Genomic DNA, 16,577 nt, shown 5'->3' on the forward strand with positions numbered 1-16,577 from the left:
AAAGTTAGTGGGGCGTGTGTAGCCTGTTTCCAACAGTGGTTAATCCTGGTCACAAGTTCCTTGCAAGATTCCAAAAGAATAAAACAGATTTTATGCTGCTTATACTAGATGTAAGCAGTGGATTGTCACAAGTCTATCTTAATAGCTTATTGACTTTTAGGAAATTATCCAAGCTTTCTTTAAGCTCTGCTAATTGCTTTTACCACATTCTCTGGCAGTGAATTCCAAAGACTAAATACTACAGCAGTCCAGCAATGAGAGGGGTGCTTATCCAGTCTTTTGCACTGGGTGTCACATGTATGATTATCTTCCAGTTTGTGAGCAGTTATATGTCTATGTCCGATGCAAAGAGCTCCTAGCTCTCGAAGAATGGGTCAGTTCTTTTCAGGCTAGAATAGCAGACTTGAGGGAGATGGAGAGGTACATAGATGAGACCTACAGGGACATTGTAGAGAAGTTCCACCCCACCGCCAGTCAGCAGCCCTGGTGCTGCCTTGGAGGAGGGAGGTTTCCTAGAAGGAGAGCATCACCCTGGTGAAGTAGGAAGTACTCCTGTAGCCAGGACCTGACCACCAGGGGATGCACTATCCTCTCGTTCCAAGGATATGTCTCTGAGAACTTCTGTCTCGGTATATGTAGGTACCAATGACATAAGAAAATGTGGTAGGGAGGTTCTGGAAGCCAAATTTAGGCTCTTAGGTAGAAAGCTGAAGTCCAGATCCTCGAAGGTAGCGTTTCCAGAGATGTTCCCCATTCCATGTGCAGGACCCAAAAGGCAAGCAGAGCTCTGACGTCTCAATGCGTGATTGAGGCGATGGTTCAGGGATGAGGGATTTAGACTTGTTAGGAGCTAGGCAACATTCTGGGAAAGGGGGAAACTTGTTGTGAAAGGATGGGCTCCACCTTAACTGGGTTGGAACCAGGCTGCTAGCGCTAACTTTTAAAAAGGAGATATAGCAGCTTTTAAACTAGAATGGGGGGGGGGGGGGCCGCAGCAGCAAAGCCAACAGTCGCCCAGGAGTGCATAGTTTGGTATGGAGTATCCAGGATACTGTTGAAACAGGACGTTTAGGGAATCTCATTAGAGAGGTTTCAACAATGCTGAAAGTAAGCCAGGTGTGCTTAATGAGAGAGCAGGATAAAGGATGTAACTTATTCCCTTCAACTTCTAAGCAGCTGGTGGATCCAAGGGAAAAAAAACACAATTTAAGTTCTTGTATACAAATGCTAGAAGCCTAAGAAATAAGATGGGAGAGTTAGAGAATATAGCACTAAATGATGAGGTAGATATAATAGGCTTCTCAGAGACTTGGTGGAAAGAAGACAATCAGTGGGACACTGTTAACGGGGTACAAATTGTATCGCAATGATAGGATCAAATTGGAGGGGGGGGGAGGTTGCACTATATAATAAAATAAACATTCCACATGAACCAGCAGTATAGCATCATTATGAATAGAAATTCCAAGTGTGAAGGGAAGGAGTATTCTTCTGGGGCTGTACTACTGTCCACCAGGACAGAATGAACAGATGGATTAAGAAATATTTAGAGATTAGGAAAGCTGGCAAATTGGGCAATGCTATAATGGGTGATTTCAATTACCCCAGTATTGACTGGATAATGTTACATCAGGGAGTGCCAGGGAGATGAAATTTCTAGATATAATAAAACTGCTTCTTGGAGCAATTGGTCCAGGAACTGATAAGAGGGGGAGCCATTTTGGATCTGGTGCTTGGTGGCGTGCAGGGCATAGTGCAAGAGGTGGCGGTGTTGAGTCACCTAGAAAACAGTGATCATAAGATGATCAAGTTTGAGCTACTATCTGGGATGAACCCGCAAAGGAAATCTACTGTGGCTGCATTTAATTTTCAAAAGGGTGGCTATAATGAGGAAAATGGTTAAAAAGAAACTACTAAAAAGATCAACTGCTAAGGTTAGGACACTAAATCAGGCATGGAAGTTATTCAAAAATACCATCTTGGAAGACCAGTCCAGATGCATTCCACGTATTTGCAAAGGTGGAAAGAAGAGAAAACGACAGCCATTGTGTGAAAGAGTGAAGTTAAAAGGTGAAGTAAAAGAGGCTATTACAGCCAAAAGATTGTCCTTCAAAGAAAGGACCCAAATAAAGAAAATAAGAAGCAACATATGCACTGGCAAGTCAGATGCAAAGCATTAATAAAGAAGGCTAAAAGACAATATGAAGAGAAACTTGCCACAGAGGCTAAAACTCACAGCAACAACTTTTTCAGGTAATCAGAAGCAGAAAACATGTGAGGGAATCCGTGGGACCGTTAGATCACGAAGGAACAAAAGGGAGGACAAGGCCATAGCAGAGAAACTAAATCAATTCTTTGCTTCTGTCTTTATGGGAGATGATGTAAGAGATCTGCCTGTACGGGAAATGGTTTTCAAGGGTGTTGATACGGAGGAATTGAAAGAAATCTCAGTGAACCTGAAGATGTACTGAGCCAAATTGACAAAGAGTAGTAAATCACTTGGACTGGATGGCATACATCCAAGGGTACTCAAAGAACTCCCAATCATGAAAATACTGATCTGCTGGTAGTAATATGCAACCTGTCATTAAAATTGTCTGTAGTACCTGAAGATTGGAGGGTGGCCAATGTGATGCTAATTTTTTAAAAAAGGGTTCTATGGGTGATCGGGAAATTATAGACCGGTAAGCTTGATGTTGGTGCCGGGCAAAGTAGTGGAAACTATTATAAGGAATAAAATTATATAACACGTAGACAAACATGGTTTAATGGTACAAAGTCAGCATGGGTTCAGCCGAGGGAAGTCTTCCCTTACCGATTTGCTTCATTTCTTTGAAGGCGTGAATAAACATGTGGATAAAGGCGAGCCGGTTGATCTGATGTTTCTAGATGTTCAGAAAGCTTTTGATAAAGTTCCTCATGAGAAACTCCTGAGAAAATTAAAGAGTTATGGGATAGGAGGCAAGGTTCTGGTGTGGATTAGGAATTGGTTATTGGACAGAAAACAGAGGATAGGGGGGGTTAAATGATCATTTCTCTCAACGGAGGAGAGTGAACAGTGGAGTTCCAGTACTATTTAACATATTTAACATATTTATAAATGATATGGAAATTGGCATGATGAGTGAGGTGATCATATTTGCAGATGATACAAAACTATTCAAGGTTGTTAAAACACGTGCGGACTGTGAAATATTGCAGGAAGACCTAAGGAAATTGGAAGTCTAGGCATCCAAATGGCAGATGAAATTTAATGTGGACAAATGCAAGGTGATGCACATTGGAAAGAATAATCTGATTCACAGTTACCTGATGCTAGGTTCTACCTTGGGGGTCAACACTCAAGAAAAAGATCTGGGTGTCGTTGTAGATATTACACTGAAATCTATCGCTCAGTGTGCGGTGGCAGCGGCCAAAAATGCAAGCAGGATGCTAGAAATTATTAGGAAAGGGATGGTGAATAAGACTGAAAATACTATAATTCCTTTGTATCGCTCCATGGTGCATCAGCACCTTGAGTATTGTGTTCAGTTCTGGTCACTGTATCTCCAAAAAGATATAGTGGAATTAGAAAAGGTTCAATAAAGAGCGACTAAAATGATAAAGGGGCTGTAACTCCTGTCGTATAAGGAAAGACTAGAGGTTAGGGCTCTTCAGCTTAGAAAAGAGACAGATGAGGGGAGATATGGTTGAGGTCTACAAAATCCTGAGTGGTGTAGAACGAGTAGAAGTAAATCCAGGTTTTTTTTTTGTGTGTTTTTTTTTTACTTGTTCCAGAAGTGCAAAGACTACGAGACAGTCGAAGTTACATGATTACTTCAGGAGCAGTTGCCACCTGTATTACACATTCATATAGAGCTGGCATTACTTCAGTAACGGGGCTAATATTTTTTCAATCAATGAATAGTTAAGCTGTGGAACTCTTTGCCAGAGGATGTGGTAACAGCGGTTAGCGTAGCTGGGTTTAAAAAGGTTTGGACAGTTTCCTGGAGGAAAAGTGCACAGTCTGCTATTGAGACAGACATGGGGAAGCAACTGCTTGCCCTGGGATTTGTAGAATGGAGTGTTGCCACGATTTGGGTTTCTGCCAGGTACTTGTGACCTGGCTTGGCCACTGGTTGGAAAACAGGATACTGGATCAGATGGACCATTGGTCTGATGTAGTATGGCTACTCTTATGTTTGTTTTTGTTTTGTTTGTTTATTTATTTATTGCATTTCTATCCCACATTCCCCCACCTATTTGCAGGCTCAATGTGGCTTACATAGATTTGTTGACATTGTCATAACAGGATATCAGATACAGTTAGTAGTGTGTTAGTTCTTATGATTTGTTAAAACCAAAATTGAATCTAATGAGAAAGTTGTCTTACCATTGACACACTTGTCTGGGGTATCATAAAAATTCTTCACCAAAATTGGTATAGTCATATTGTCCAAGGGATTGACCATTTTAGCAATAAGGAGATCATGATTGCACACATGAAAGGGAAAAAGCCTTGAAGACATGTTTTCGCTGCACCTTCCCAGCAGCTCACTCAGAGACTGGTGGGACACCACAAATTACTACTACTACAAATTATTTCTATAGCGCTACCGGTTGTACGCAGCGCTTCACAAATGTGGTAACTGTTCAATTTGTGGAGTCACTATCGATATTGGTGTTCACCCATCCAGCTACAGGAATGAAACATCTTTTGAAGTTCAATAACTGCAAGAGTGTTGTGGTGGTGTATACTGCTATATGTATGTGTATGTATAGGCAAAACTATACACTTTTTTTTTTAATAACACATTCTTGAACTTAAAAGTGCATTAGAAAGATCTGCAGTTGAAAAGCTATTAGTACAACATTTCTTGCAGAAACACTAAGTTTGAGAACTTCAGTTTTTTGTACTTAGCATGCCACGGCCCTCCTGGAGGGGAAGGGATCTAGATACTGCTTTTTCAAACAGAGCAAAGGTTTAACCATGATTTTAATACAGTATCTCCATATAGGCTAAATCAAGATATAGATCTTAGTTTTCTTGTGGTTTGTTTTTTTTTGTGATATCACACTGCTGTATTATGATGCTTGTTTTTCTCTTTTAATTCCCTTTTAATTCCTCATGCGATAACTGTTTTTTAAGTCTACTTTTGTTTACCTTACTGATATTTTATAGTGGATGAGGTTTTTTTTGTTATCCATTTCTAATTTGTAATCCCTTGTTTGGTATTTAGTGAAGGTTTGTCTGTTTTGCGCGTGATTGAAGTATGGTATTCTGTGGGCATGGGGTTCACATGGGTTGAGCATGGGGAGGTTGTGTCTCTAGATTATGCACGCAGCTTATAGAATGCTATAAGTTATGCAGTTTGCATGGTACACTTAGGACTTCCCATTTACAGCTGCCATAAATGATTATGCCTAAATTTAGGCAGGCCAGTGGTGTTAGGGTAGGAGTAGCCCCCACACTCTGGAATTTACTCCCTTGAGACTACCTCTACTTCAGGAAGCAGGTGGAAAGCCTGTCTCTTCTCTCAAGCCTTTAATTCATAGTGTGACTACACACTCATTCTGCACCTGGACTAGCTTGCTACACACACTGTAACTTAGATCAGTTCCTTATCTCTTGTGTAACTATACAAAGAATGTGCCTTGAGTTTAGCTAATCATTAAATTATCCCAGCTGACTCTGTGCCACGCTTCTTGTTCCCATCATATATCTGCATGTGGTCCCTCGGTTATATGGTAAGCTGTATTGTAGAAAATCATTAGCATTGTATCTGTTGAATGTTCTAATGCGTTCTTATTAGGTGTATCATTAGTATTATGCTAACATTGTATTATATCTCTTGTATTTGAATTCCAGTGCTGTTAAATGTGTATATTTTTTTTATATTGTTTCAAAGTAGTTCTATTAGGTTTTAATTTACTGTTTTCATGTTTACCTCCTATACTTTATTTATGTTTATACTTGCTTATTTTACTATTATGCTGTTAAGAAAATTGCAAGTTTTATGTTAAAACTGTACCTGCTGTACACCGCCTTGGGTGAATTTCTTCATAAAACTGGTTAATCCAAATAAATAAATCTATCTTGTGTATAGAGACTTCTAGTTGTCCCACTTGTTGTAAAAGTTGTATTGATGTTCAAGGGCCCAGTATAATGTTGGTAATGCTGCCTATTCTATTTGGGGGGGGGGGGGGGGGGGTTGTTTGAATCATAGAAATTAGTGCTACAGTTGTATGACATGTTGGTACATGTATGTTAGGATTTTTTTTTTTTCGGGTTTTGTATTTCACAATGTGCTTGTTAGTGGAGAGATTTTATTTGCTATTGCTCAGATGACACTAGACTCTGAATATTCTATATATATATAAAAGGCACCTCCAACGTTCCAATGAAGCCTCAAGCCGGATGAGGCGCCCGAGATATCCGGTTTGGCCTGCAGTCACTGTAGCTCCGCCCTCGCGTCAAAACGCGATGACGTCGAGGGCGGGGCGGCGAAGGCACAACGTGCGAGTCTGACATTCACTTACAGCAGTGGGGAGAGCGCTGCGAACATTCATTGCAAACTCGCAATGTGAGGGAGGGAGGGAGGAAGAGGGGGGGTGTGGAACTCGGAAGTAGAGAGTTGCACGGGAACAGAAATCCAACCGGTCCCCACCCATCCCCACTGGAATCCAACCCGTCCCCATTCGTCCCCGTGGGGAATCTAACCTGTCCCCGCCCGTCCCCACGGGGAATCTTACCCGTCCCCGCAAGAATTTAACCTGTCCTCACCCATAAGAATTCAAAGGTACATTAAAAAAATTCCTGTCAGCTCTCTGTCTCTGGGTTTGAGCCGCAAACCTGCAGGCAAGGAAGGAACGGAAGCTGGAACACTCTGGTGCACACATATAAGACTTCTCTGATTCACTGGCACTGTGTGCTAAGAGATCACCACATGCATGCGCAAGTAGGTCAGGTGACATCTGATGCTCACGCTTATGTCAGAGCTGAGGTCTGCGCATCAGTCCGGAAGCAGAGAGGACAGCAGATAAAAACCAGATCAGTCCATCCAGTCTGCCCAATAGTCACAATCATTATCAATTCATGATTAAATCAACAATGAATATGATATTATATACTTGATTATGGTCTTTCTGTGGCGTTTCTGGGACATAGACCATAGAAGTCCGCCTGGCCCTATCCTTATGTCCCAACTGCTGGAGTTGCCCTCAAAGCCCACTCCAGCCTATTCATCTTCTCATTTGCAGGACACAGACTGTAAAAGTCTGTCCAGAACTGTCCTCATGTTCCAGCCACTAAAGTTGCTGTCTAAACCCTTTCCAGCCCATCCTAAACCAAATTGCCATATATAAGACACAGATCGTACAGATCTCCCGGTATTGGCCCTAGTTCATCACAGCTGGAGTCATGATCTAAGTGTCACGCGACACATCCACACACATGCAGCCATTTAAGTTTAGGTTTGTTATAACTTCCATTTTCTAAATAGAGATCCTCTGTGTTCATCCCATGCCTTTTTGAATTTCGTCACCATTTGTATCTCTACCACCTCCTTAATGGAGACTTTCCATATCTGTGCTGTTAAAGCAAGGAGGAGGAGGAGGTGGAGGAGAATGCACTCAAAGAACTAGGTACTCGGTAGGTGAGAGGCTGGCGCAAGTGCGGCATACACTTCCATGGGAACTCCCCAGGAACTGCTTCCGTCCCCACGGGATCCCCGCAGAACTGCTTCCGTCCCCGCGGGAATCCTGCGGGTTCCGCGGGATTCCCGTAAACCCCGTTCCCGTGCAAGTCTCTACTCGGAAGGAACAGATGGAGGGGGGTCTGGAACTCGGGAGGGAGGATGGTGGGGGGGGGGGGGGGGAGTACCTCACTTGCGCCCGTTTCATTTTTTCCCGAAACGGGCATTTCTTACTCGTTATATGATGCCTTCCATGGATAAGTGTCCTACATCTGTTCTGCACTTTGTGAGAGGGGTGGGGATGGATTTTTGTGGATGCAGATCATGTTTACATTAACTCATAAGAACTACTATATCCTGTGTTAGACTGAAAGCTTATGAGGGTCACATATGCAAGCATCATTTGGTAGCCCTGGTCCCAACTGAAAAAAAGGTTGAGAACCACTACACTAGAGCCTTAGCAGCATTTAGTGTGTCTAAATGTAACTTGCCTTGAGCTACTATGGAGTCACCAGACCCCTGCCCCCTCCATCTCCATCTTAAATGTTTAAAAATACCTCTATAGGCTGCTAGATCCCCTTCCTTCCCTCCCTCTTTAAAAATGTTCCCCATGGCCACCAGCCCCCTTCCTTCCCTACCTCATATATTTTAAAATGCATAAAACTTTGTCACATGCTTACAAAAGTTACAAACAGGAGAATTCCCCACCCCTGTGTTCCTACTGGCCATAAAAAGTGTGCTGGTTAAGGGACCCCCCACTACTGTACTTTCTTTGAACAGGAGGTAGTGGGAATTCCTAGACTGCACCTTTGTTGCCTTTATGTAACAAGCAAGGGGCAGCGTGGGAGGAGGAGGGAGTGGATAGTTTCTGCCAGGTACTTGTGACTGGATTGGCCACTGTTGAAAACAGGATACTGGCCTAGATGGACCATTGGTCTGACCCAGTATGGCTATTGGTATGTTCTTTTGTATTAAGTGGAGGAGTGGCCTAGTGGTTAGGGTGGTGGACTTTGGTCCTGAGGAACTGAGTTCGATTCCCGGCACAGGCAGCTCCTTGTGACTCTGGGCAACTCACTTAACCCTCCATTGCCCCATGTAAGCCGCATTGAGCCTGCCATGAGTGGGAAAGCGCGGGGTACAAATGTAACAACAACATGGAATGTTGCTACTATTGGAGATTCTACATGGAATGTTGCTACTATTGGAGATTCTACATGGAATGTTGCTATTCCACTAGCAACATTCCATGTAGAAGGCTGCGCAGGCTTCTGTTTCTGTGAGTCTGTACGTGCAGGACGTCAGACTCGCAGAAGCCTGCGCGGCCACATTGATGATCTGCAAGGGCCAGGCACAGGCAGCTTCTTGTGACTCTGGGCAAGTCACTTAACCCTCCATTGCCCCATGTAAGCCGCATTGAGCCTGCCATGAGTGGGAAAGCGCGGGGTACAAATGTAAAAAAAAAAAAAAAAAACTTCTGCTTAGGAATGCAAGTTAGAACTAGAGCTGTACTGAATAGGAATAATGAAAAATATTTGGCCAAATGCACACACCGAATATGAATAATGGGCATTGACCTTTAACATAACAAATAATAAAAGAAGCAATGTGAAATCGGAGATCAGGTGTTTTATTTCAGTTGGACTTAGCACAGTAAAGCCCCGGATTATTCATACTTGAATTTAAAGCACTATTTGGCTGAATAAGAATAATGTATTCAGGGCACTATTTGGGGCCGAATTGAATCTAATACGAATATTTGGTGCAGCCCTAGTTATCAGTAGGGTGCTGTTGTGTGCTCATAATTGAATGCCTTGACCAATGCAGCCAACTCGCAGTACCAAGAGTAGCCTCTGATATTACTACTACTACTACTCTGATATCTCAATGGGCATCTCATTCCTAACTTTTAGGCTGTTGGAATAAAACACTGTCCAAGGTATGTGTTTCAGAAGTCTGACCTCACTTCCCCAAAGTCATGGAAATTAATGTTGAAATAGCAGCAGTGCTAGCCAAGTGATTTTAAATAATTGGTGGTGGTTAGTGAAAGAAGCTTGAAGGTGACGATTCTATATGTAATTTCTGATATCCTAATTTCTTTAAAGCTGGTCCCTGCTTTGGCACGTACTCGTATGGTGCAGAGTTAATCAGGGTTCTAGCCTTGTCTAGCCCAAGGCAGGTGGACCTGCATTTAGTGATACACACCCTAGCAACGAGCTGTACAGTGCATTCTCACTATCCACGCGTTTGGTATTCACGGATTTGCTTATTATTATTAGCATTTGTATAGCGCTACCAGACGCACGCAGCGCTGAACACCTGATACAAAGAGACAGTCCCTGCTCAAAAGAGCTTAGAATCTACAATGTATGTACCTTAAAGGCTGGCATATGGCATACAGGTCCATACCCTGATGCAGCTGGGGTTTAATAACCTACAAAACGTGGTCTGTGTAGGTAGCAGATCTGTAGACATGCTATAAAAGCTAAGTAGTTAAATATTTTAATATAAATAATGAGAAGCATAAAGTATTTAGCTATTAATATAAAATAGAGCCTGCATAGAGATTTTCTATAACTGATGAGGCATGTGAGTCATGAGCTGGTAGCTCATGTGAAGTCACCACTGAGGTTGTTAAAATTCTAATAGTACTAAGCATTTAAGTGAAATAATGGCTTTGCAATGACACTTCAATAACAGGGAATAATGAAATACCCCAAAACATCTTCCCTTACGTCCCTACCCGTAACCTCCGCTCTCAAGACAAATCCCTCCTTTCATTACCCTTCTCCACCACCGCCAACTCCAGGCTCCGCCCTTTCTGCCTTGCCTCATCCCATGCTTGGAACAAACTCCCTGAGCCCATACGCCAGGCCCCCTCCCTACCCATCTTCAAATCATTGCTCAAAGCCCACCTCTTCAATGTCGCCTTCGGCACCTAACCACTACACCTCTACCTAGGAAATCTAGACTACCCCAACTTGACATTTCATCCTTTAGATTGTAAGCTCCTTTGAGCAGGGACCGTCCTTCTTTGTTAATTTGTACAGCGCTGCGTAACCCTAGTAGCACTCTAGAAATGTTAAGTAGTAGTAGTAGATAGTCACAATAATGGAATAAGAGAACCCACCCTATATGAATGTGTAACGAGAATACGGGTGGCAACAGTAATAGTATAAAATATGGAGGATCTTCGGTAAGGACTCGCCTGAGTCAGAGCCACTGATTTCAAAATGCTAGAAATAAAATGGGGTATTCATAGTGCTCTCCTTACATTATAGGGCACTCTAAGCGCTTTCAAATCAGATATGTGCAGTTCAGTGGTGCAAGGTGTCCATAAACAAATCCTGTTTTCAATCTCAAACAATAACACCAAGCAAAAATTTCCTTACCAGGATGCTGCACCAGTAAAAATGTATATCTTTATGAAAAGGCTAACACTTATCTTGTTGGTAGCACAGCGGTTGGCTGCTCAACAGAGTCTCCGTTTTTCGATTACTTCAAGAGCAATTGCCGCCTGTATTACACATTCATATAGAGCTGGTTCTCTTCCATTACTTCAATAACTGGGCCAGTTCTACTCTTCAGAAACTGGCATATGCTGTCCTTCCACTGGTAATGCAGCTTTGCACAGTAATGTCAGAGTTCTGAAATCTCTTGGATGAGATAATGTAGGAATACAAGCTAATCTTCTGGTTGTGTCCTTACAGCTGTTCTCTGCCTGACCTGAAAGTATGACCCTAACCAAAGGCTCCTTCACCTACTCCAGTGGGGAAGAGTATGATGGTGAGTGGAAGGAAGGTGAGTAGTGGTTTGGTCCTAGCTAAGTTCAGTCCCTTTTCTTTGGCCCAAAATGTTTGAGAGCAAATGTTCTGCTAGCACTAGAGCAAACTCATGGTTGCCTTTAATTAAAATAACCAAACACAGTTGCACAAAGTCCAGTGGATGAGATTTTGTATGGATGCTGAACAGACAGACCACTGGGTGGGTAGCTATGACTTGGAACCCCTGGTGCACATGAAGGCTAATGTAATAAATAGCTATTTTTAGGTTTAATAATTTTTATTGATGAATGCAGAAACAGCACCATTCCATGTTAAACATAATAACTCAAACAATTAACATTACCATCCTGTACTAATACAGCAAGACTACTATCATCAATTTTTCTTTTATTTCTCCCCTCACCTTTCCCCCCCTCTTCCCCTCCATATTACTATATGAATTAACAATGGCATATGCATGCAACCGAGTTACACATGACTATGGTCAATAACTCTGCCTGTGATTTTTGACATGTATCAATGAGTGACCTAAACATTATGTAACAATGTTTAAAAATAAATATAAATCACTGGTGTCATTCTGTGTGCTGAGTTTTATTACTCTCCTATAAAAACCACATTTCTTTACCTTAACTCTGTTTTCATCTGCTGCAGCATAAACACAACACACATCCCCCCCCTCCCTCCCATCTCCTTGCCCACCCTCCTCCCTCCCACGTCAGCCTATTCTACCAACTCTTCTTTTTGTCACAAGCTATATTGTGAGTGAATTCACTAGTAAGCTGCGGGCTCTACCTGACAGGGCCTGTACATAAATAGCTATTTTTTAACATGGCAGTCTACTTTTGGTTTTTATGTGCTAAAACTTACTGCATCAGAAGCAATGTTAAATCCACAGTATAATCATTGTACTCAATGATGGTACGGCTAACACACAAACTACATGTAATCCCACCAGATCAGAAATTGCTCTCAACGTAGCAAGCTGTGCTAAATTGCTGTTTGAAAAATTTTAGTGTAAAATCATGTAATTCAAAACTGAAGTAAAGATCTCATGCAGGAGCAGCAGTGTCATCTGAGGCAAAAGGAGCCATTTTGTATCAGTAGATTTAGTCCAGGGAAGATCTGAACCACAGAACCGCCATGCAGAGAGGCACCCCAGGACCAATAACTTACCTGTTTCTGAGAGACATACAGACATATTCTTCTCTTCTGCTTCCATATATTTTTGTAGTCCCGGATATGACGGTGCATTAGGGGTGGGAAGTACCAGACCAACAAAAAGCACTTACCAACTTTTGTGCAGCCTTGATGTCTTTTCGCACTAAGCGCAAGGGAAGAGTCTAAGACATAGAGCCAACGTGGAAAGATAATCGTACGATATTGTCACTAAATGCCTAGCACCCACCTGGGATTAGCCTGCGGCCACCTGGAGGGTCTTGTCCCCAGCACTGCTCAAGCCTGCCTGCAGCTGGGCACATGCTCTGTACTAACACCCTCCTCCCACCGACTGGGTCCAGCTTGCTTCTGGGCTAGTCTCCCACTCACAGGTTATTCCCTCGTGATTTCTAGGACACTGGGGCCACACTCCAGGGTCCCACCATTCCTAGAAAGTACCCACAGACCCCAAAACACAAACCAGGATTCTTAATCAGTTCAGGACATCAGAACTAATAAACTATAGGTTTATTATCATGAAAAAGTTGAACAGTGAACATTTGAAAAAAAAAAAACAGATGGAAAAGTATAGCAAGCAATAACAGCTAACCTTATCTAACATTTGTTACTACCTGGGGAGTTCAGAAACATAACTGTTCACAAACCTTGAACAGGATCTCAGGACAGAGATGTTTCTCCTCTGTACCCTTACACCAAGATTAATGAAAAATCCAGTACTTCCCTCCTGTCTAGATTTGAAGTCAAGGGCCAATCAGAGCCCCAGGGCATCAACTTTGAAAGTATCTGGCCAATGATACTGCAGATTGCCTTTCTATAAGTTGACTAGAAAAGTCTTTCTGCAACAGCTTTAAAACAAGTGCCATCTGCTGGCTAATTAGAAATACATTTTCATGAAGTTATTTATTTACAGTTCACAAGCCTGAAAACTCACTGTTTCATCACAGATATAATTTAATTCTTCCCACCAAGAGATGCAAGTGAGCCCACTGAGCCAGCTGTTTTCATGTGTCCTGTAGATGCTTTGTCTACTTTCAACTGATAGAGTTGAGATGAATCCATGGACAGACTCCACTCCCAGATAACAAAAAAAACCCTGTGCCCCTTGAAGTGGGAAAGGCCCTGCTAACTACTCTGTCATGTGTCTCTGCCAATGCTTCATTTAGATGAAAAGCAAAATCACAGTATTCAGCTATTTAACAAAAGCTGACAATGACTTCTGAGGTTCCTGCAGATAAACTAACTTGTGCTGCAGTCTTGAAACTACCCCTCCCCCCCCCCCTACACACACACACACACACACACACACCTCTAGGCCCACAATCTCTAGACTTGCCTGAATCTCTGTGGTCAAGGGTTAAAACAAAGAGCAGCGGAGACAGAGGGACAACCTTGCCTTGTAGCCTGCTGGACCTCAAAAGGAGTCAACAAACTACCATTGGCCCACACCCTAGCCTGAGGGGCAGAATACAGCACCCAAATAGCCTGTGCGAACAGACCCCTGATAACATATGCTGCCAACACTCCATGAAGGAACCCTCACCACCCGGTCAAATGCTTTTTCAGTGTCAAAATTGACAAGCAATGAAGGGGCCCTCCCATGATTTGCCATCTCAAATGCCACCAAGATCTTTTTGATATTTTTGGAGACCACCCAATCAGACAAAACCCACTTGCCACCAAAAAGGGCAACACTTGAAGTTGTCTGTTGGCCGTGACTTTTGCAAACAACTTGGCCTCAAAATTTAACAGGGATATGGGCTGATAGGACTCTAGTCTCTCTGGATCCCTGCCTGGCTTTAACAAAGTGATGAGCTGGGCCAGTCTGTGTGTCTGGCAAGAACCTATATCAATGAAGGCATTAAACACTGTCATAAGTATAGGGGCAATGCTGTCCCTCAATAGCTTATAAAACTTGCTCCTGAATCCGTCGGGCCCTGGCACCTTCTTCAGAGGGCGTTGCATATGGGCCCATTCCATCTCCTCCAAGCGGATGTACGCATTAAGCATCTCCAAGTTGACAGAAGAAATCAGGGGTAAATCAAGGCTGGATAGATAAATATCACTATCAAGATAAGTCAGCAGAAGTGGAATACAAATTGGCAAAAAATGACCTAAAAATATGATTATTGCCAGCATCCACATGCTCCAGTACTATCTTGGAGAGCTAGAATTTTGTTGGGGCCTCTGGCTCGAGCTGGCCATTTCTATTACCATGATTATATAGGCAAACTTTGTAATAATCAGTAGACTTTTGGGTCAAGTGGTATAGTAGCGAATTCAACGCCTGCTGGACCTCTAAAAGCAAGGTTTTATTCTGCATAGTCAGAAGTTGCCCATAAAATTTGTGCAGTTGGGTGACTGTTCTCTCTAAACATAACAATTCTCTATTCTGGGCTTCCGAAAACTCGAATAGGCAATTTCGCCTCTCGCTTCTCAAGATGGCTTTTGCCGTCTCCCAGTAAAGAATTGGGTCATTTACATGTACCTGATTGCTGGCCTCATAAAGTTTCCATTTGTCTATGTAATCCAAAAACTGGGGGTGGTTGTTTCTATAGCTTGGCAGAAAATTGCCATTGGGGCATCCTCCCCAGACCCACCGATAGCCCAGGCACCAATTCTACCCAAGCATGAGATGCCTCAATGGGCCCTAGGGTGGCTGAGACCACATCAATAGAGAGACCCCTAGTAATCGGGATATAATCAATTCTGGGCATGGTGGAATGCGCTCATGACAGGTGAGTATAATCCGTTAGTAGGATGAATCATCCTCCACAAAGTCCAGTGCCCCACATAGTCTGATAAGCCACCCTCCCCCCCCACCAAGGAATTCCGACATAATTTCCCCACTCCGTGAGATCTATCCAGGGTACTATCATGGACTTCATTGAAATTGCCCCCCCATAATAATGGGGAACTGCTATGGATGCAGCGCTTTCAACAAAGATGTGTAAAAATGCTTGTCATATGTGTTTGGTGTATAAACATTACATAAAGATACCAAGACAATTACAAACCTCTCCCCAGGATCCGCAACAACCTTATGAGTGACCACCTGAATTCCTTTTCTAATAAGAATGATCACACCAGTTTTTTTTCGAACAGGTGCATGAAAATATTCCCCAACCCACCATCTACAGAGCTTCCTATGTTCTATGGCATCCAAATGGGTTCCCTGAAGAGAAAAAAAAAAAAGCTACAGATGCCCCCTGCTTGTACAGAATCCCCAGGATTTTCTGGCACTTGACAGGTGACTGTATGCCCCCCACATTCCAGGTATAGATGTTAAGAGACATAGAACTGAAGGTGGCCAAGAGAATAACTCATCAATCTCCAACAACTAAAACCAGAGGAGTGTCCCAGCCACCAACCCTCCAGCAATGTAGAAAAAGGGACTAATCTTCCCTACAAGCCCTCTATACCAGCCATTGATGCCTTGCCCACAGCCAATCAAAGAATCCCCCATAGGTATAAGCCCTCTACTACCGTCAGCAACCCTATTAACCTCCCCACCCCTATAGTCACAACCACCTATAAGGTGTCACTATCCCGAAGGACCCGATCCCCCATATACCAAATTCCACAAAACAGACCCCAGAACATAAGAACTGAAAACTAGGAACTCCCCTGCATAAGGGTCTAACTCCAAGCTCAATAGAAAACCCTGATGTAACAGAAAAACAAAAGAAACCACTTGAGGTAGAGGGACCAAACTACAAAAGTTATCTGCACTGAATATTTTTAAAAATCCAGCAATTGGAGACAAGCTGCTAATGCCTATAGCAAAAAAAAAAAAAAAAAATCTGAGGTCCCTTGCGTTGCTAAGAAGAGAAATCGGGAAAATGGCCATTGTGCAGTACCATCCTGAGGAGTAAATCAGTTCCAGGTCCACACTAACTCCATGGCAAGATCAAAAGCAGAGGGAAAAAAAAATCCTACAGTCCCA

At 42.8% G+C, this 16,577-nt stretch overlaps 1 protein-coding gene across 2 annotated transcripts in view; it reads left to right on the top strand.

Moving 5' to 3' along the window:
• Positions 1-16,577, top strand: part of LOC115459262 (MORN repeat-containing protein 4-like) — a 31,253-nt gene that overhangs the window by 1,832 nt on the left and 12,844 nt on the right. Inside the window, exon 2 of one of the 2 annotated variants that reach the window (XM_030189114.1) lies at positions 11,381-11,471. In XM_030189114.1, the coding sequence (XP_030044974.1) occupies positions 11,405-11,471 (67 nt within the window). In that variant the 5' untranslated portion in view covers positions 11,381-11,404. The remainder of the gene's footprint in view (positions 1-11,380; positions 11,472-16,577) is intronic. The other variant, XM_030189115.1, reaches the window with a different exon arrangement.

The sequence above is a fragment of the Microcaecilia unicolor genome, unplaced genomic scaffold (assembly GCF_901765095.1).
Source record: "Microcaecilia unicolor unplaced genomic scaffold, aMicUni1.1, whole genome shotgun sequence".
Classification (NCBI taxonomy): domain Eukaryota; kingdom Metazoa; phylum Chordata; class Amphibia; order Gymnophiona; family Siphonopidae; genus Microcaecilia; species Microcaecilia unicolor.